The 22,097-nt window shown below is 52.9% G+C and overlaps 1 protein-coding gene across 1 annotated transcript in view; it reads right to left on the bottom strand.

Moving 5' to 3' along the window:
* Nucleotides 1-4,148: 4,148 nt before the first annotated feature.
* Nucleotides 4,149-22,097, bottom strand: part of ankrd50 (ankyrin repeat domain 50) — a 36,658-nt gene continuing 18,709 nt past the window's right edge. Inside the window, exons 4-5 of the mRNA XM_079744644.1 lie at nt 6,251-9,792; nt 4,149-5,948 (exon numbers count right to left, since the gene is read on the bottom strand). Coding sequence (XP_079600770.1) covers nt 6,254-9,792 — 3,539 coding nt within the window. The 3' untranslated portion in view covers nt 4,149-5,948; nt 6,251-6,253. The remainder of the gene's footprint in view (nt 5,949-6,250; nt 9,793-22,097) is intronic.

Genomic DNA, 22,097 nt, shown 5'->3' with positions numbered 1-22,097 from the left:
GAGAGAGATAACCTTTACCTTAGTGTCTAAGCATCCGCTAATAATTGCCACAGCACCACTCAGTCCCCATCCACAGGTGCTGCTTCTGTCTCACTCATCGACGCCACGTTTGTCCCGCTTACCCACAATGCAAAGCGGCAATCAAACTCCGCACTCGGCAACCGTGTGTGTGCTGGTGCCCACGATTGTGCGTGTGTGTGTGTGTGTGTGTGTGTGTTTGTGTGTGTCAGTGTCTGTGTATGTTTGTGTGTGTGTGTGTGTGTGTGTGTATGTTTGTGTGTGTGTGTGTGTGTGTGTGTATGTGTGTGTGTGTGTGTTTGTGTGTGTCAGTGTGTGTGTATGTTTGTGTGTGTGTTTAATCCATTCCATCTGTTTTGTACATTCCTGCACCCCGGTGTCCCACATATGAAACTGGGAGCTCTTAAACAGTACAGACCAAACTGCACGTAAACACTCACTGCTACCGCCACACACACACACACACACACACACACACACACACACACACACACACACACACACACACACACACACACACACACACCAAGCAAAACAAAGTCCTGTCAGCATATCAACTCTCTGCTCTGTCGTCCAAACGCTCCACGGAAAATCCAGAATACCATTTAACTTAGATGTTTATACTCCCAAACAGACGCCATTTTTCGATTATATCACCAACAGGTGCAATTTGTGTTCGGTGCAATAGGTCTATGACGTTTGGATAATTTTGGTTTGTTCTGTTATCAATAGGATCAGCGAAAATGTACTTCTACTTCTATTTCGCTGAGGTATAGAACCTAGTTCGACAAAGTTTGGATGTGTGAATGTGAATGGACCAGTCATAAGCTGTGAACACTTCAACAAGAGACTAAAGGAGTTAAAATGGGTGGAGCATGAACCACTTATGCTGTTGTTTTGCTCCAGAGGCACAGGGTATACTTAATATAATGGACTACAAAAAATGAAGCCAAACTTTTGTCTGACTCATGCTTGTTTAGAGAACAGCTTGTGAAAGGCACACAATGATTTAACAACGTGACAAAGTCAATTTGCTACCTTTTACCAGGGTGAAAACACATCCACAACCCCTGATTCTACGTGGTCTCATCTCTGTACGCTGCTGTGTCTGCTGTTCACCTAATTATTCAAATGATGCCGCGAACAAGCCGACCTCCTCAGAATGACGACGTTCCGGCTGGCTGACCCCGGCCAGTGACACGAACTAACGAGCTGACAGGAACTAACGAGCTGACAGGGACTAACAAGCAGCCACAAACATCTACACCGTTTTGATTTGTGATAGCACAACTTCACCCCTTCCTTAATTGACATTCAGGGTGTTTAGAAGAGGTTTCTATCCACAGTGACTTACAGTTAGTCCAGATTTCAGAGAAAGAGAAAAAAACAACATACTGCTGTCGGTACAGTAAGGATTCCATAGAACCAAGTGGCAAGCACTAACAATCACTAGGTGTACCCGTTCCCCGTATGCAGCAAAGACAGCTAGGTTAAAATGCTACACAACTAAGTGCTATTTTATTTGATGTTCCTTAAGGGTTATAATCGTATTTGGACGTTGTGTTCCGGACTCTGAGCTGGGTGCAGCTCTATAAGTCTGGAGACAACAGGAGAGGAACATTGGGTTCCTACCTAAAGAGATGTGTTTTAGCTCAAAACACATCTCTTTTTTGCTTCAAACCGTTCTGTCACGGTGCGAGTAGGCCTTCATTGACTAAGTAGCAAACGTTTGCCGACGTCCACCAGTATGACATCTACATCCCATCTATGATTAGTGCTGAGCGGTGCAGGCCACATCAGAAAACCCCACACCGCGTAGCAGCACACAATAACTAGCCGCACAGGCTAACTAGCCAACCGTTGGTTTGAAGTCCCCAGAGGCGCGCCGCCGCCTGTTAGCAGGGTGGGATCATGTTAGCGCCGTATCCAAAACAAAGGAGGCTCGCGCAGAGGGAAAACAGATGTGGCCGCTGGCTTTCCTGGAAACAGAAATCAGTCCCTCCGCAGCCATTGATCCTCGTCCCGGTCACCCCTGAAACCATGACCTCAGCACCATGAGCTCAGCAAGACTCCACCTCCACACCCCTCCCCCCGACATCCTAACCACACCTCCCAGCCCCGCGCCCCCACCCTCCAGACCACAGCTCCTCTCCGCCCTCAAGCCCCTCAAGATAGGAGAGAGAGACCGAAAGAGAGAGGAGATACAAAGAGAGAGAAGATAGGAGAGAGACCGAAAGAGAGAGGAGAAACAAAGAGAGAGAAGATAGGAGAGAGCCCGAAAGAGAGAGGAGATACAAAGAGAGAGAAGATAGGAGAGGGAGAGACCGAAGATAGAGATGAGATACAAAGAGAGCGAAGATAGGAGACCGACCGAAAGAGAGACGAGATACAGAGATAGAAGATAGGAGGGAGACCGAAAGAGAGAGGAGAAACAGAGAGAAGATAGGAGAGAGAGACCGAAAGAGAGGAGATACAGAGAGAGAAGAGTGAGAGGAGATACAAAGAGAGAGAAGATAGGAGAGAGAGACCGAAAGAGAGACGAGATACAAAGAGAGAGAAGATAGGAGAGGGAGAGACCGAAGATAGAGATGAGATCCAGAGAGAGAAGATAGGAGAGAGAGAACGAAAGAGAGAGGAGAAACAGAGAGAGAAGATAGGAGGGAGACCGAAAGAGAGGAGATACAGAGAGAGAGTTGTTGTTATTTGTATAATTATTCTTGTTTAACTTGAATATTGCTTTGGCAATACTGTACTCAAACAGTCATGCTAATAAACTTTGAATTGGATTGAATTGAATTGAGAAGACAGGAGAGAGAGACCGAAAGGGAGAGGAGATACAGAGAGAAGAGTGAGAGACCGAAAGAGAGAGAAGATGTAGAATGAGGGAGTGAGCAAGAAGGATAAACAGCGAGGAGTTCCAAAAAGCGGAGATGATTTACTAGTCAGTGTGATTTGTATCAGACAGTGAAGATGTCTAGTCTAGTTGATTAACAGGAGTGGTCCTGACTGATTCGGCAAAAAGAATTCAAACATCACTTCAAAAAAAAATAATTACACAAATCGTTTTGGCAACATTTAGCCTCCTCATCTAAGAAATCGGGGAATCATCAAGAGATTCGTTAATGATTCTTCTTTAAACTTTCTGAATGCTTCGGTGTCGGCAGGGTTTAGGACAACAGATGAATGATAACCCAGAATATCAACCAAGATAAAACATTCAACTATAATACTGCGAGTAAAACATCACCCAAAAACATTTCTGTCATCGCTGACATCTGAGAACCGACGTGTGGATCCGGGATCGGATCCCCGGCCCTCCCGTCTTTCTTCTTGGACGAGCGGGGTCCGCCCAGAGGATGGTGACAGCCCCGGGGTCCAGTGCTGACCCCGCCTGCCTCCCGCGTCCCCTCCCCTCCCCTGTCCTCCCCTCCCCTGTCCTGGCCTGGCCCTGTGCAATCAAACAGCCCTCCGCAGGGGAAAGACTGACAGCACAGTGTGTGGTTAGACTGACCTAAATGTGGAGACCAGAAGAAAACTCAGTTCTTGGAAAGGAGATCAGCGGAGAGCCGTAGAGCGACGCCCCCTGGGGGGAAGGGGAGTCAGGAGTGAAAGAAGGGCGGGGCTGTTTTTCCCTTTAGGCTAATTGGCAGTAAGTGAAAGCTGTCAACTCTGATTTGTCAACGTCTGGTAGTGGTCCGGTGGGTTAGGTCGTGTGGCGTCGTTCTTCTGTCAGGAGCGTAACTTATCCTCTAAAGAGATGTCCTCCTGTCTGTCAGTCTCCTCTAGAGATGTCCTCCTGTCTGTCAGTCTCCTCTAGAGAGATGCCCTTCTGTCTGCCTCCTCTATAGAGATGTCCTCCTGTCTGTCTCCTCTAGAGAGATGTCCTCCTGTCTGTCTCCTCTAGAGAGATGTCCTCCTGTCTGTCTCCTCTAGAGATGTCCTTCTGTCTGTCTCCTCTAGAGATGTCCTTCTGTCTGTCTCCTCTAGAGATGTCCTCCTGTCAGTAACATCCTCTCTATAGAGATGTCTATAATAAGTCAAAATAAGGACCACAAACATACAAAGACTTACAAAGTAAGTCTGAATAACGGAAGACTGAAGAAGGAAAGCATGGATTGTTTTTCCAGCAGTAAAGCAAATATGTTTATTAAGCACTTTAATATACATCAGAAAATTCCACTTCATATTATACAGGAATCTTCCGTTGAATTAAAGTTGAATGTACACGGTAAGCTATTTACAATCCCCGCAGAAAGCCGTCCAATCAGATAAGAGAAACAGAGAGCAGAAAGGCGTGACCTGCGACCGCCAGACCAGAGGGAGCTGAGCCCCTCACCTCGCCACGCCGCGACCCCGAAACAGCATCAGACCGCGACGGGAGAGTTTGGACAAGGGCGTGCGGCGTATCCCAGCATGCACTTGGAACGGTTCCACCGCCCACCAGCCCACTCCACAGCGTCGCCACGAGGAGCCAATGAAAATACGGCACAGCCGGTAAACACTAACAGGTCGCTCACGAGAAACAGATGTTCTCGTTTTCCTTCCTGCACACTTCCTGTCCCGGTGCTGTCGTCCTATTGGTCCACACCTCGGGGTTAGGGGTCTGCTGAGCTGCTGTACAGCTGCTCCGGGTACGGGGGGGGCGGGAGGACGACGGCTTCATCTGGATGAGTCTGCGGTGCGGTGGTTCAGGACCACTACGGCAGCCGCCGAGGCGTGTGAGACGTTTTCAGGGCCCAAACCCTCGTGACCTCACTTCCTGGGCTGTTGAAGGTTGCGAGGCCTCATGCCCGAGATCCGGAGAGCAGGTGGCCATTGTGGTGGCCGTTTTGGTAGCTGTTGCGGTGGCCGTTGTGGCGCCCCCTTTTGGCGCCCCTTTTGGCGCCCCCTGTGGCGGCCCCTTGTAGCGCCCCCTGTGGCGGCCCCTTGTAGCGCCCCCTGTGGCGGCCCCTTGTGGCAGCCCTTGTAGCGCCCCCTGTGGCGCCCCTTGTGGTGGGCGTAGAAGGACCGCGGCGGCCGGCGGTGATTCGAGTCTCCTTTGGATTGCTGGCTTCACGCGGCGGTGTTGCGTTTGGCGCTGAACGGGATGCTGGCGAACGATGGGTTATTTAAATATCTTAAATGCACACAGAAACATACGACACACGAAAACAACTGAACAAAGGGAATCCCATAGGGACGAAATTAACTCGCAGGTTTTTTAAACATGTCGACAAGGTCTCTCGCTCTCTCTGGAGGATCTGTGATACGACACAACACACGGACCCAGGGGTCTCCGGTGAACACAGCCCCGCGCTGGAGCGACAACACACAGCGAAACAGAGCAAAAAAAAAGTGGCTTTCTCTTCCAAAAATAAATAGTCCCGTTTACACTTATGGATTAAACGTCCGTAGCTGCTGACGTCGTGTGGCGCATGACGCGCGTTATGCACAACAATCAAGGGTCACGCCGATCGCCTGCGGGCCGAGAAGAGATGGGCTGATGGTCGGGCTTCACCTCAGTGTCCCCTGGCCGGGTCAGACACGTTGAGAACATGGAGTATAAAATGATAATAGAAACAAAAGCACTGGTATGTTTTGCTCAGAAATAAAAAGGCAAACATTAAAACAAAATGCATGTCTGTCATTTTAGCCATCTTGAAAAAAAAGTGCATACACTGCTTATTAAATATCAGTACATTATTAAATTAAATGATATTGTGCATGGTTACACGGAGAAGGCTGTAACAGATGTAGGCACATCAGAGTATCAGGTCACCAAAGCCACACAATCTTCCCTTAGTCGTCGTTTTTCTCATAGTTTTTGTTTTTCTTGAGGTCTTCCACTGGTGGCGAAAACAAATCTAACTCTGTCTCTACGCATTTCGATGACAACAGTTGCTTTGGCACGTTCCCTCCCATGTCTGTTTGGTAGATGGCATACAGGACATCTGAAATCGGAGGAGAAAGCTGGGTTAATGTTCTGCTGGCTCACAGAGGATAATAAGTCCTCTTGGCCAGATGCATTCCACTGAAGCCATTATTCCAGCCTCATGCAGTCCAACTAATAACAGGGATGTGGGTTTCTACTCAGCAGCTACAAAAGGTACATTATGTGTTTGACATGGAGAAGAAACAGACATGCTGAAGTGTGAACTACAGTACAGGGCTTTCACACTCAACTCTGACCTTTGAAGCTGAGATGGGAGATCTGTTTCAAACAGGGCAAACACAATTGCAAACAATTCCTTACCCGCTATAATGGAGTCTCCTTCTTGTAGTTAAACCCAGCCTCTGGTCCTTCCAGCTGGAGTTTGAGGGCTTGTTTAAGGCTGAGATCCGTCTCCCCTATGGGGTAGTTGTCCAGGACATCCTGGTGCCCCCCGTTCTGGACGGTCCGCGGCACCGAGACCCGACCCAGGAACACCTGGGTGCCCTGGAGGTGGTAGTTGGGGTTGGTCAGGATGCAGTTCCTCTTCTTCTCTGCACTGCTCTGCTGCTGGATGAAGAGCTGGTCCTGCCCCTTCCCGCCCTCCGGGCCTGGGCTGCCGATCATGATCTTGCAGTGCGGGTCCTTCACTGAGATGTTGCCCACCGCCTTGTTCAGGGCGATCCTCTTGTCGAACTGGGTCATCTCGTACTCCAGCACCTGGCCCGGGGCCGAGCGGCTGTTCTTGAGTTTCTTCCTGTCCCCCGACACCCCTCTGCTGTTAGACGTCCCGTTGCCGCCCTTGCTTCCTTTGGTGGACTTGGGTCCCGGTTTCAGCTGGGTCCAGTCGAAGTCGCTGGACGGCGACGCCGGCAGCTGGTTGGTGGACTTTGTGGTGGAGGAGGGCGAGGCGATGGACTGGCGGCTGCGACTGCGGGGCAGCGAGTGCTGCTGGATCTGCTCCGTGAAGGTCAGGCCGTGGAAGCTGTCGATGGGGACGGTCTGTGCGGTGGCCGTGGAGGAGGTGGTCCTCAGGGAGGAGTTCTTGGAGCTCTTGAGGGAGTTGTTGGAGAGTGACGACTTGTGCCGGTCGGCGGTGGAGTCAGGAGACTCTGACGGAGAGCTGAAGGCGTGCCCGGGTCCGTTGGGCATGCCGCGCGCACACGACTGCGTGTCCCCGACGCCGGTGCTGCCAGAGCTGTTGGACTTGATGGTGAGCGACTGCATCCTGCCGCCCACCGACAGCGGCGCCCGGTCCTCCATGGTGTGCACCGGCGAGGGGTTGGACCCGCTCAGCGCGTTGGCGCCGTACTTGTCCAACAGCTTGATGATCATCGAGTGGCCTCCCTTCGCCGCCACCCTCATGGCGGTGCGGCCGAACTGGTCGGCGTGGTTGGGGTCGGCGGCGTGCTCCAGGAGGATCTGGACCACGTCGATGTGGCCCTCTTGGGCCGCGATGCCCAGCGCCGTGGCCCCCTGGTTGCAGGTGTGATCCACGCGCGCGCCGCTGTCGATCAGGAAGCGCACCACCTCGGTGTGGCCCTGCCACGCGGCGGACTGCAGCGCCGAGCGCCTCTCGTTGTCGCAGGAGTTGACGTCGGCGCGGCGGTGGACGAGCAGCCGCACCATCTCCAGGTGCCCCTGCCAGCAGGACACGTGGAGCGCCGTGCGACCCTCCGTGTCGCTCGCCTCCACGTCGGCCCCGTTCTCCAGGAAGTACTCCGTCATGGCCAGCTGGTTCTCCAGGGCGAGGATGTAGAGCGTGGGACGCCCGTCGGCGTCCTTGTGGTCGATGTCGCCGCCGTGGCTCAGCAGCAGCTCCACCACGTCCCGGTGGCCCTCCAGCCCGGCCACCCGGATGGAGTTCCTCCCGTCGTAGCCCCGCTGGTCGACGCACGACTTGTTCTCCAGGAGGATCTGCACGCAGTCGTAGTGGCCATCCTGGGCCGCCAGGATGAGGGGTATTCTGCCGTCGTTGTCCACCTCCGTGCCGCGGGCGCCCTGCTCGATCAGGGCGTCGCACACCTGCCGGTGGCCCTCGAACGAGGCCATGTGCAGGGGGGTCCAGCCGGCGTCGTCCCTGTGGTTCTCGTCCAGCCCTCTGTCCAGCAGAGTCCGCACCACCTCCACGTTGCCCTGGGCCGAGGCGATGCTCAGGACCGTCCTCCCTTCGCTGTCGATGCTGTCGACGGCCGCGCCCCAGAACAGCAGCGTGTTGACCACCGAGGCGTGGCCCATGGAGGCCGCGGCGAGCAGTGGTGTGCGCCCATTGTTGTCCGTGTGGTCCACGTCCGCGCCTCCCTCCAGGAGCAGGTCCACCACGTCCACGTGTCCCTCGTAGCCCGCCACCAGCAGCGGCGTCATGCAGTCCTTGTCGCAGTGGTCCACCTCCGCCCCGCGGTCGATGAGGAGGCTCACCACCGCCGCGTGCCCCTTGCTGGCGGGGACGCACAGGGCCGCCACCGACAGCGCCGTCCTCCCGTCCACGTCCTCGTGGTTCACCTCGGCGCCGTGGTCCAGCAGGTGCTCCACGATCTCCCGGTGGCCCATGTACGCGGCGGCGATGAGCGCCGTCCGTCCTTCGTTGTCCGCCTTGTTCACCTCCGCCCCGTGCAGGAGGAGGTTCAGCACGATGTCCTCGTGGCCGCCCCACGCCGCCGCCCTGAGCGCCGTGCGGCTGTCGGCGTCGGCGCAGTCCACCTTGGCGCCGGCGTAGAGCAGCGCCGACACCACCTCCGAGTGCCCGCCCCACGCTGCCGACCGTAGCGCCGTCCAGCCGTCGTGGTCCGTGTGGTTGATGTTGGCTTCACAGTCGATGAGGCAGTTGACCACCTTGGTGTGGCCCTGCCTGGCCGCCAGGGTAAGTGCCGTCTGTCCGTGGTTGTCCTGGAGCTCCTTGTTGGCCCTCCTGGACACGAGGAGGTTGACCACCTCCAGGTTCCCGCTGTAGGCCGCGTTGGCCAGCAGAGTCCGGCCGTTGGAGTCGCACTGGTTGACCGACGCCCCGTTGTCGAGCAACGTCCGAATGGAGTCCTCTCTCTCCAGGGCCTGCTGTACGATGCACGAGCTGTGGTCGTCCGCGCTGCTGACGTGGGCTCCGGCTTTCACCAGGAGCTGCAGCACCTCCTGATCCCTGGGTATGGAGGTCATCAGGGAGTCTTTGGCCGGAGTGCCGTTCCACACCATCCAGAGCGCCAGGTGATGGGGCTCGATTTGCAGGTTGGAGTGGACGAGGTGCAGGGCGAACTCCTGCACCTCCAGCGGTTTGAGCTGCTTGGCCCGGCAGGTGTAGCTCATTGCCAGCATGCGGTGTCCCTCGGCCGCGTTGCACAGGTACTTCTGGGTGCAGTGCTTCACGTCCAGCAACCACTCCGCAAAGCTGTAGTGGAAGAGGATCTTGGAGCTGCCCAGGCCGTTGACCAACAGCTTGGAGAGGATGTCCATCTTCTTCTGGAACTCCTCCATGGTGAGGGCCATGTTTTTAGTCCACACGGCGTGGAACAGCTCTTTGACGGTCAGCGGCCGGCACGTGGCCAGGATCACGTTGAGGATGGGCTGCACCTTGGCGAACTGTTTCCTGACGAAGAGCCGCTGGCACAGCCACAGGTACAGGCCGTTGAGCGTGCCGGGGATGTCGCGGATCTCGCGGAGCATGATGAAGCTCTCCACCACGCCGTCCAGCACGCGCTCCAGGTACAGGAAGCAGCCGCTGCTCTTGATGTGCAGCTGGTTCAGCATCTCGGCCGTCTCCTTCGTGAGGTGCTGCCGCAGCGCCTCCTCCTGGTCCAGCCGGTGCAGGATGTACTGCTGCACGTCCTTCACGATGTAGGCCTTGCGCAGGTCGTCCAGGCTGATCTTACGGAAACCTGCAGGGAGGAGGAGAAGGAGAAGAGTGTGTTAGGAGGAATCCGCAACGTCGGAGGGTGGGGACGTAGATAGAGAGGCAAATCGAACCATGAAAAGGTCATCTGTGTTTGTAACCTTAAAAGATATTCTACCTTGAGCGAATCTGGAATCATTGGAATAAGGATCTCACGCATGGCGTGTTGCATATTTTTACTGTGATGTGTTTAATTTGAATTATAATTATTTTGAACTTAATATAATAAACTAAATCATAAGCAGCAGTCCTTTCACAAAAATACTAGCATGGACAGCTGCTCAGTAACATATGGACACATTCAATCTTGGAGCGCCTTTCACTTATTCGATGTGCTAACATCACAGCCCCGTCCTTCCCTCCAGTCTCATTCCGTTCGCCTCTTTTCCTATTCCACCAGATTTTCAGCCCTTTGGTCTGCGACGAGACAAACCGTGCCTGTCCGTGCACATCCCAAAACAGATGGGGGGGAGCTTTAAAAAGATAAAACACTAAGGTGTCCGCACACCACTTCAAAAACAAATCTGGCATCACAAGAACCATCCACACACAACGTCTGAAGGGGAGTCGTAACGTTCCCAGAATTCCCCTGGAGTCAGTGGCCCAGGTCGGGCAAGAGATCACAGCCCCCATTAATCCACTGATCTCCCACCTTGATAGAATTACCCAGAGCCTTTCATTTCCTACGCTACTCTTCTGCTCTCTGGCAGGGAGCGGGGTGCCCGTGGCAACCCCACCTAAGGCTGGACGGACGCCAGGGGGATGGGGGGGGGGGGGGGGGGGGGGGGGGGGGGGTAGTGTTACTACCTGTAGTGCTACTACAGGTTCACAGACAGTAGTGCTATTACAGGTCCCTTACCAGCAGTATTACTACAGATCCATTACCAGTCATTTAACTACCAGTAATGTTACTACAGGTTCACTACCAGTAGTGTTACTACAGGTTCACTACCAGTAGTGTTACTACAGGTTCACTACCAGTAGTGATACTACCAGTAGTGTTACTACAGGTCTACTACCAGTAGTGTTGCTACAGGTCTACTACCAGTAGTGTTGCTACAGGTAGTGGACCAGTAGTTCTACTAAGAGTCCACTACCAGTAGTGTTACTACAGGTCCAATACCAGCTAAGTGGGCGAAGAGGGCCAAGGACCAGGTGGTGGATGGAGAAGAACCAGGTCCTACACCCCCAGGAGACCAGACCTCTCATGTAACACCAATGCAGCCTCCACCCCTGCTCTGTGCCTCCTGCTGTGACCCGACCTCCCACGGTCCATTAATAAGGTACCGTCTCATCTTTAATCTGTGTACGCTGCCTTCCTCACATCTGCAGAACCACAAATTAAAAAGGAGAAAATAAACAGGAGTCAATGGGATCTGTAAAGTCAAATAAACCCATAATCTAATGTAATCGCCAAATCTAATAATAGCAAATGATAGCCTTTAATCCTACAGCAGGTTTCACTGGGTAATGAACAAACCGCTGACTGGATTACATCAGCCTAAACATGAGCTGATGCGTGCACATGCTCGCCTGCTTGTGCACACACACACACACACACACACACACACACACACACACACACACACTTACTTTGTGGCTATGACTGTGAATTAATTCAAATGATGATGAATGGTAAGAAAGAAGAATAATGGAAATGTAACGTGTTCCTTCGGCGAGCAGGGCATTACATGTTATCATACATGTTCCCGGGCGGACAGAGAGATCACCATGGGTCTCAATCAACAAATTCAGGGGAATTCCTCTCCCAGTAGAGAGAGGCTGGACCACCTCTGTACAGCAGTGGTGGGTAATGGGCTGAGAGTGAGCTGCCCCCCTCCCCGTTTAACCGTCTGGTGGTGGCGTGGAACGCCCGCGGGCCCGGGGAGGGGGGAGGGGGGGCGTCTTAGCGCGGCTGTTAGCGCTCGGTTCCCAGGGTCGGGGCAGGCTCCCCTTCCAGTTATTGACATATTTCTTAGCGCCTAACAGGCGTGCTACTGTGGGAACGCAGCCTCTGGACCTCTGAGGCAGGGCGGGGGGGGGGGGGGGGAGACGACATAAACGTCTAATGGTGTCAGCGTGAGAAGAACAGGACGATTACAAAGAGTTGTTTTAATGTCAGAGAGCCCGAATGTTTTCCATGCCTGCTGGGAGGCGCTAGGCTAATTAGCGCACGCAATTAGTGCAGAAGACGTATAGAACTGACACGACCCACCTCGTTGGGTCGTGTCAGTTCTCCATGTTTCTGCGCTGATTGCTCAGTACACTGTCACACCACATCTACACCACATCCATTTTGATTCCTCAAGTACAACAACTACATTTAGCTGCTTTTAGTATGTACGGTCATTCAACACAACCACCAATTTAAACCTGACTGCCTGCTTAAGATGGGTTTCAGTTTAACACATCTGGAGCAAGCGAGCACCGTTTAGATGCTGACTGATCCGAGGGTGATGGAAACAGCAACCTAGCTTAACCGCTATCGATTTATTTTCCCAACACAACCTGGGTGCGGCGTGTCAATTCTACATGTTTTCTCATAGTGACGAACCAAAAGCAGCAGGCACAACACACCGCCCAATTAGTCTGAGTGTGGGATCGGTGGATTATATAACAGTGTCTCTCCGCGCCCCGGCAGTGTATAGATCACACGTCGTCACCTAGCCGCGGGGCTAGCACGTACGCTGCTATTGTGTAGGTGGAGGTCCCGGGAAACCCTACACCGTTAACGCTAACCGCAACTCAGGAGCCCAACACCCCCCCCACACCGGCTACTGTGTGGGCGGCCGACAACAGTGGCTTCCAGATATCAATAATAAATCATGAGTTGTAATACGAGGAATTCAACAAGGAAAGGGCAAAAAGTTTAAAAAGGCAACTTATTTAAAACAGACATTAGAAGATGGTGGGGTTGGGGGAATAAATTGATAAAAGGTTTTTGTGTGTGTCTCTCTGTGTGTGTCTGTGTGCGTCCAAAAGGGCAAAAAAGAGGCAACTTAAAATACAGACATATTGAGATGGTGGGGTTAGGAAAATAACTTGATAGCGGTAAAGCTACCTGTTGCTTTTTCCATCACCCTCGGATCAGTCAGCATCTAAACGGTGCTCGCTTACTCCAGATGGGTTCAACTGAAACCCATCTTAAGTAGGCAGTCAGGTCTAAATTGGTAGTTGTGTTGAATGACGGCACACAATAAAAGCAGCTAAATTTAGTTGTTGGTATTTGAGGAATCAAAATGGATGTTCTGCTTCATCATGGTTGTTTGTCTCAGTGGTTAGGTACTACAGCGTACGACTATTGAGACTTAAGAGTGAAATCCATACATGAAGGCTACGGTTTACAACATGTCTAATAAGCAGTGGTGGGCGGACTGATCCCGGACCACAGGAAAACATGACATTATGGGATTAGCGTGAGGCTTCGTCAGCCACACACACAAACAAGCTGCTCTCTAGCTAATTAGCATTCTCAAGAAGTCAATATATAGCTGACACGCTTTTACTCTGAAACTTCTGCCAATGTCCAACTAAGACGTTTTTACTGTGATTAAACATCTGCTAACGTCTAACTGACATGCTTTTACTGTGAAACATCTACCAATGCCCATCTGACACGCTTTTATTGTGAAACATCTGCCAATGCCTAAGTGACAGGCTTTTACAGTGAAACTTCTCTAACGTCTAACTGACGTGCATTCACAATGAAACATCTGCCAATTTATAACTGACACACATTTACTGTGAAAAATCAAGTAATTTCTAACATATGCTTTACTGTGAAACATCGGCCAATGTCCAACTGAAGTGCTTTTATTGTGAAACATCTGCCAATGTCTAACGGACGCACTTTTGCTGGGCAACATCTGCCAATGTCTAACTGACATGGTTTTGCTGTGAAATATCTGCAATGTCTAACTGAAAGACTTTTATTGTGAAATATCTGCATGTCTAACTGAGAGACTTTTACTGTGAAAGATCTGCCAATATCTAACCTAACTGCCTTTACCCTGAAACATCTCAATGTCTCCAGCAGTGGAAAAGCCACGACAAGTAGACCCCAGAAGGGAAGATTCCCTGAAAATAATACAATCGAATTTCCCTCCAAAACCCACAAAACACCATTTGAACTTCATCAGACGAACAGCAGGAAGTGATGTAAGCCCCCGCCAGAAGTATGAAGTCATCTGAGGGGCCGTACGGAGCTACAGTACGCCCTGGTGAGCGGTTATTGAGTCTGGCCGCCGGTAAGAGAGCAACAGGCAGATGGATCCCGTTTGTCGGACCAGAATAGCTACTCAGTAATCACAGATACCAGCAACTCCCACCGCACACAACCACTCCATGCGGTGGTGTGTGTGTGTGTGTGTGTGTGTGTGTGTGTGTGTGTGTGTGTGTGTGTGTGTGTGTGTGTGTGTGTGTGTGTGTGTGTGTGTGTGTGTGTGTGTGTGTGTGGTGTGTGTGTGTTCTGACAGAACAGTTTATTCCTTGTAGCTTGCGGTGTGGTGCACCCAGCGACCCTAGCTCCACTCACCATTGTTTTAGCTACTGTTCACTCGACCACTGACTAGCCCTCCAGTCTACCGCCTCTAACCAGACTCAGCATGGCCTCACTGTAGCCTCTATCAAGCCTCACTATAGCCTCTTTCAAGCCTCACTGTAGCCTCTATCCAGTCTCACTGAAGCCACAATCAAGTCTCACTGTAGCCTCAATCAAGCCTCACTGTAGCCTCAATCAAGCCTCACTGTAGCCTCAATCCAGCCTCACTGTAGCCTCAATCAAGCCTCACTGTAGCCTCAATCCAGCCTCACTGTAGCCTCAATCTAGCTTCACTGTAGCCTCAATCCAGCCTCACTGTAGCCTCTAGCGCCATCTCAACACCCAGCCTCTAAACGGATGAGGACGTAGTACATGAACATGAGTTACTTATGAACGAAAAAAAACAAAACAGCAAATCTCAACAAAGGTGTTCAGGGAGGAGGAAGATGATGATGATGAAGAGGATGTTGACGAGCTCCTCACACTTAGGTCCTGAGGAGGTGCGAGCGAGAGCGTGATCAATGAAGGCAACTGTCTGGAGACATTGTTTATGAGGCGATATTAGCCTCTCATCTATTTATATCGATTTGCTTTGCTGTAGGGCTGGGAGATTCATCGAATTTTGTTTGCGATGTCGATTTTAGCGTCAATCGAGTTTCGATTTTTTTTTTAATATATATTTCTTCTGCAGAACACAACAGCTGGATACATATCTGTACATTATTTAAGGTATGAACATTTTCTTTTTGACCATTTCGCGTATTTTTTTAAGGCGAAATTTCCAAGTCCTCAGTTACAAAGTACTTTTTGGGGGAGACATGCTGAATAAATACATCACGTTTTCAAACTCAAAAATAATCGTCTGAACATTCATGATTTCTATATTGACCAAAACAATCGTGATTATGTTTTTCTCCATAATCGAGCAGCCCTACTTTGCTGTCTACGCCATGTCACGAGCTCCTGTGCTTCAGATGAAGCAGGAGTTAGAGGAGAGACCTTGTTCAGTGCGCTGAACTCTTGAATGGCCTGCATGGTGGAAGATGAGACGCTTTTTCCACTGGAGTCAGCAGCCATCGGGGGAGACCGCAGGCCGCCTACTCACTGGCTCCCGTTGGGGCTGACGCTCTGAGCCGGGGCTAGACCCAGGACCGGGGCTAGACCCAGGACCAGGACCGGGACTAGACCCAGGACCGGGACTAGACCCAGGACCGGGACTAGACCCAGGACCAGGACCGGGACTAGACCCAGGACTAGACCCAGGACCGGGGCTAGACCCAGGACCAGGACCGGGACTAGACCCAGGACTAGACCCAGGACCGGGGCTAGACCCAGGACCAGGACCGGGACTAGACCCAGGACTGGGGCTAGACCCAGGACCAGGACCGGGACTAGACCCAGGACTAAACCCAGGACCGGGGCTAGACCCAGGACTAGACCCAGGACCGGGGCTAGACCCAGGACCAGGACAGGGACCGGGGCTAGACCCAGGACCAGGACCGGGACTAGACCCAGGACTAGACCCAGGACCAGGACCGGGACTAGACCCAGGACCAGACCCAGGACCAGGACCGGGACTAGACCCAGGACCGGGGCTAGACCCAGGACCAGGACCGGGACTAGACCCAGGACCGGGACTAGACCCAGGACCAGGACTAGACACAGGCCCAGGACCGAGGCTAGACCCAGGACCAGGACCGGGACTAGACCCAGGACTAGACCCAGGACCGGGACTAGACCCAGGACCAGGACCGGGACCAGACCCAGGACTAGACCCAGGACCAGGACCGGGACTAGACCCAGGACTAGACCCAGGACTAGACCCAGGACCAGGACTGGGACTAGACCCAGGACCGGGACTAGACCCAGGACCGGGACCGGGACTAAACCCAGGACCAGACCCAGGACCGGGGCTAGACCCAGGACCGGGACCAGGACTAGGACCAGGACCAAACCCAGCACCTGGACCCGACTGCCAGCCTACAGCGCCTACAACCCCCCATGAAGACCATGAAGGAACTACTACATTCACCGATTCACATTTTGCTGACACTTTTATCCAAAGCGACTCACAACTATTCATGCACACATTCACACGCCGACGAAGGAGCCGACCACGCAGGGCGACAGCCGGCTCGACGGGGGCAGTCGGGGTGAGGCGCCTCGCTCGGGGACACCTCGACGCTCCGCTAGGAGGAGCCGGGGATCGGACTAGCAACCTTCAGGTCAACCCGCCCGACCTCCCGAGCTACTGCGGCTCCGCCACTAGGTCCTACAATTAGTGGTGCCAGCAGCGGCCAACCAATAGCAGTCAACAGCTAACCAACAGTCGCTAAATCAACAAAAACAACTGTTTTATGGATGACCGGAGTAGACAATAAAAGTCTGAAAAGTTTCTGAAAAGCAAGTCCTGTTTTTACGAAGCCACTGGTGGAAAGCTGGTGGTCGGTGAATGCGTGTAGACGAATGTTTCAGTTTTGCGAGTTTCAGAGAGTGTGTGTGTATGTGTGCGTGTAAACAAAGCGATGGCTAAACAAGCAACAAATGACACATTGATCGGGGAGAGGGCTAGCCCCTTTGGGCCAGATGCTGCTGGTTAGCATGCTGGAACCCTGCCCCCCCACACACAATGTACACACACCATATACACACACTGTACGCACACAATATACACACACGGACACAAAATATATATACCCACACATGCACCATAGACAAACACAATGTAGACACACACAAACACTACATACACACACACCTAGACACTGTATAAGCAGATACACTGCAGACTGTTTGCCTTCTAGATTATCTTTTCTGATGACAAATGAGCCTGTGTGTGTGTGTGTGTGTGTGTGTGTGTGTGTGTGTGTGTGTGTGTGTGTGTGTGTGTGTGTGTGTGCGAACTAAGCGTGCAAACAAAATGTGTGCGTGTGTGCGTGCGCAAACACACACACACACACACATTTTGTTCGCACGCTTCAGAGCGGTCATGTCGTGAAATCGTAACGTTCTTCTCGAGACACCATCTTAAGTCCGCAAAGAAAACAGAAATCCAAGCTCAGCTCTCTCTCTCTCTTTCCGTCTCCTGTTACTCTCCCTCTCTCCCTCCCTCCCCCTCTCTCTCTCCCTCCCTCTCTCCCTCCCTCTCCCTCCCTCTTTCCCTTGCTCCCTAACCCACACTCTCTCTAAAGTCTGTTGGACAGCTGCAGCGCTCCGCTCTCCACAATAAGAGCGCCAAGACTCCGACACAAGTATGTGGATGAGAGAATGCCCCGGCGGCGAGCTGTAAAAACAACAGCCGTAAGTAGGCCACGCCGCCACATCTCCACAGCCTCCCCTTGCTCCAGCCCATACAATGAGTCCTCTGTCAGCCCCGGACGGCCAGCAGGATCCGTACACTAGTTAACGCGAGCACAGGGCCATGCTCCATCACCACAGCTTCGGCTACGCTCGCGGCGAACCGGTTCCGTTAGCTCGACGTCCCCCATGTCGACCCAGAAGGGTCTCTGACGATGGAGAATACTAGCACTGTATTCAATGTTCACTCTCTGACCCCTATCTGCTCCTTATTGACCTGTCTCTGTACTGTCTAACCCCCACCTGCTCATTATTGACCTGTCTCTGTACTGTCTAACTCCTACCTGCTCCTTAATGACCTGTCTCTGTACTGTCTAACCCCTACCTGCTCCTTAATGACCTGTCTCTGTACTGTCTAACCCCTACCTGCTCCTTAATGACCTGTCTCTGTACTGTCTAACCCCCACCTGCTCCTTATTGACCTGTCTCTGTACTGTCTAACTCCTACCTGCTCCTTAATGACCTGTCTCTGTACTGTCTAACCCCTACCTGCTCCTTAATGACCTGTCTCTGTACTGTCTAACCCCTACCTGCTCCTTAATGACCTGTCTCTGTACTGTCTAACCCCTACCTGCTCCTTATTGACCTGTCTCTGTACTGTCTAACCCCTACCTGCTCCTTAATGACCTGTCTCTGTACTGTCTAACCCCTACCTGCTCCTTAATGACCTGTCTCTGTACTGTCTAACCCCTACCTGCTCCTTAATGACCTGTCTCTGTACTGTCTAACCCCCACCTGCTCCTTATTGACCTGTCTCTGTACTGTCTAACTCCTACCTGCTCCTTATTGACCTGTTTCTGTACTGTCTAACCCCTCGCTTCTCTCTAATTGTCTCTAATTACCTGAATGGAGTCATCTGTTAACACTGAGTGATTCCTCTCCAACTCCTCTGCCCCTGAGGTTCCTCTGAGGTTCCGAGCGGTTCCTTGTGTGGAACGTGTGGTTCCCCACATCAAGAGTCTCGGGTGACACGACGGGAGATGATCTGGCGCTCGACAGTTGAACGTGCGCCGCTCCGGCGCAGAGAAAGCCCCGGAAGCGGCCCTGCCCTGACACGTACGGTCGTCTCCGAATCCCAGAGTCACACGGCGCTCCCGGCCAAACCGGTTGTGGATGTGTGGGAATCGGAGAGGAGGTGGGAGAGCAGGGGAGAGAAGGGGGGGAGGGAACCAACGCCGGGCGGAGATCCACCTGACAGCCCCCGAGCGGAAAGCAGGAGGGAACATCTGGGGCCGTGCCAGAGCCAGCGTGAATCACACACACTCACACGCTGAAGATGCACTGACTCTTACAGTGCTTGCTTATGATCAGCTCTCGGCCGGTGAGACGAGGCATTGTGCTCCGCTTCTGACTAGAGGGCGACCCCGAGATTAGGGAGGGGAGATTAGGTTGTAAGACAGCACACCTGGCCCCGTGTGTGTGTGTCTGTCAGTGTGTGTGTGTGTGGTGCGCGCACCAGGTTTGAACGTGCTTTTGTGTCCACGTGTATCCATTCAGGGTGTGTATCGTTCCACTTTGTGTGTCTGGGTTCAGTCAGCACGCGTGTGCGTGCTTGTGTGTACACCGGCCGGCCGTGGGTCTTCTCAGCGCGTCCCCACTCAGTGTATGTGTGTGTGTGTGTGTGTGTGTGTGTGTGTGTGTGCGTGCGTGCGTGCGCCTGTGTGCACACGCGTCAACAACATCTCATCGCGGCTGTGAGGACGATGGTGAGAGACGACCCAACACAGAGCTCTCAGAGCGCACAGCTGCACTGAGGAGGGGTGGAGAGGGACCGGGGGTATGGGGCCGCCCTGCTGGGACAGAGCGCTGACGAAAGCCCAGAGAGCTCTGGTGTCGTACACGCTATTCCCTTTCAGTCTGACACACCGCTTCGCCGCTGAATAGAGCTCTTATTGTTTTAAGGGCAGTCATCAAGTGGAATATTACGGAACACACGGGAGCCCTCTGCGTATCACCCCGTATTGCGTGTCCTCGTTAGCAGTGCGTAAACGCTTATCTCCCTGGGAATTCCAGGCCCATGTGGCATCGCGTTCCTCCAGAGCTCCCCTCGTTATCTCGGCCTCCTGACCTCCAGACGACCTCGCTGGGTTCCCCCCGCGGCTGTGAATGTGTCCACTCGGCCGGGGAGAGCACCTTTCATCAGGCACCTTTATCTGCTCTGCCAAGGCCTGCCACCGCTTCGACTTGGCTTCCAAACCCACACCACCACCTCCTCCTCCTCCACCACCTCCACCTGCTCCTCCTCCTCCAGCAGAGAGTTCATCTCCTGAACGGCCTCACACACCCGGTGGAGGTCTGGCCCGCCCACGTGGTTCTCTCTGCCACGCGAGGTTGGCCAACGACCCCCCTAAAACCCCCGGCCCCTCGGCCAATCACACACTGCCAGGGATTCTACTGTATTTACTTTTAAAAAAGGGAGCAGGAATCCAATCAAGTGTGATTAAACCTCCCTTTAATTACCCAGGGGGCTGGCAGGCCTCTCTCGCCGCCGCGGGCTAAAAATAACACCAATTTGGAGTCTATAAAAGCGTCAGACTGGGGCCCGCCGCCGCATACCAGCGGGCACGGCCTCAGAGGACGGGGCGACGCGGGGAGTCGTGTTACCGGAGCGCAGCACCTTCAGACGGACCCAGACCTGTAATTTAGCCGGCTGTCAGACTGCCTGCGCGGAATTACAGTATTCAGGAGGGATTAGGGTCGAGACTCGTCCACAGAGCTCCGCCGAGCGCCCGGCGACGGGGACACACAGAACATGAACGCCGACACGGATCTGCTTGTCTCGCTAAGCCGACGGCCGGGAGGAGGAGGAGGAGGAGAAGGAGGAGGAGGAAACAGTAGCGCTACGCTCTGCTTTCTAACGTCAAACTGGAACAAAGGCCGAGAGAGATGGCTCTGAAACCGGGTTTGGCAGTGAACCCTGGAACCATCGCTTGCTTATTGAATTGATTCGCGCATTTTGTGTGCTTCTGTAAACCGGAGAACCCACAGAGGAGGAATTCCGGGCTAGGTGTAATTTGCCATGGAGCTGGTTAGCGAGCGAGGAGGTTTGCCCTCATTGTCTCCCTGCGTGGAGCATTCCACAGCTGGCTCTGCAGCGGAGGCCAGCGGCACACTGGGCGATGCTTTATGACCGTGTTTGGCCCGTCAGTCGGGCAGCGCCTCCCCACGACCGCTCCAGATGGAGGGAGAGAGACAAGAGAGATAAGACAGAGAGAGACGAGAGAGAGAGACGAGGGAGAGAGAGAGAGAGAGAGAGAGACAGAGACAGAGACAGAGACAGAGAGAAAGAGAGAGAGAGAGCTGCCCAAAATAAGAAGCAGGCAAAACAGATCCATACCAGAGTTGCTAGAACAGTTTCAATGACCTACTCCCCCCCACCTCCCCCCATCTCCGGTTCGGTCGCGATGCCCACCCATCCCCATCAAGGCCTCCCAACCGACCTTCTGGTCAAGGAGGCGAGACCAGTGTTGGGGAGGGGGGGCTTCCACTTCAAACAGACCTTGTGTATTCACTAGAGACGGCCAAGAGTGCATCAGGACCCATCGCTGGGCCGATGCGCGCAGGGAGAACTCTTCACGGTCCGACCAGAGGTCCGGGACGAGAGGCAGGGCTTCAACCAGGGTAACCCCCCCCCCCCCCCCCCCAAAACCCTCCCCTCAACCCTCCCCTGGACATCGCGGCTTTTAATTAAAAAACCAAAAGCGCAGGAATTCCTGGAGTGACTTATGTGCTGAAAATGTGGATGGGAGCATCGGTGGGGAGAGGGGGAAGGATAACAAACCACAGATGAATGCGGCGTGTGTCATCTGCGAGGGGAAGTGAGTAACCCGGGAGGAAACCTCAGGATGATACCGGTCCCCTGGGGACCCCCCTCTCCCTACCCTAGCCTCAGTATGAGCCTAACACTCGTACAGAAGGTAGGCCCACCCACCTACTGCGTTTCAACATTCACATTCAGGCCGTTTACGCTTTTATCCAAAGCATCTCACAAATATATACAAGTATATTTGTCAGAAAAACAATCGCTGTCAGTACAGTAAGGATGTTCATAGAAACAGGTGCCAAGCACTAACAATCGCTAGGTTAACCCATTCCCCATATACAACCAAGATAACTAGAATAAGATGCTACACACGTACAATTTTTAAGTTCCAGGACGTACAACATACAATAAGTGTGTATATTATGTGCCAGGACGTACAACATACAATAAGTGTGTACATTAAGTGCCAGGACGAACATCATACAATAAGTGCATACATTAAGTGCCAGGACGAACATCATACAATAAGTGTGTATATTAAGTGCCAGGACGAACATCATACAATAAGTGTGTATATTAAGTGCCAGGACGAACATCATACAATAAGTGTGTATATTAAGTGCCAGGACGT

The sequence above is a fragment of the Pollachius pollachius genome (assembly GCF_949987615.1).
Source record: "Pollachius pollachius genome assembly, chromosome: 10".
In the NCBI taxonomy this organism is placed as follows: Eukaryota; Metazoa; Chordata; class Actinopteri; order Gadiformes; family Gadidae; genus Pollachius; species Pollachius pollachius.
The sequence above is the reverse complement of the archived record's forward strand: the minus strand, read 5'-3'. Positions and strand labels throughout refer to the sequence as shown.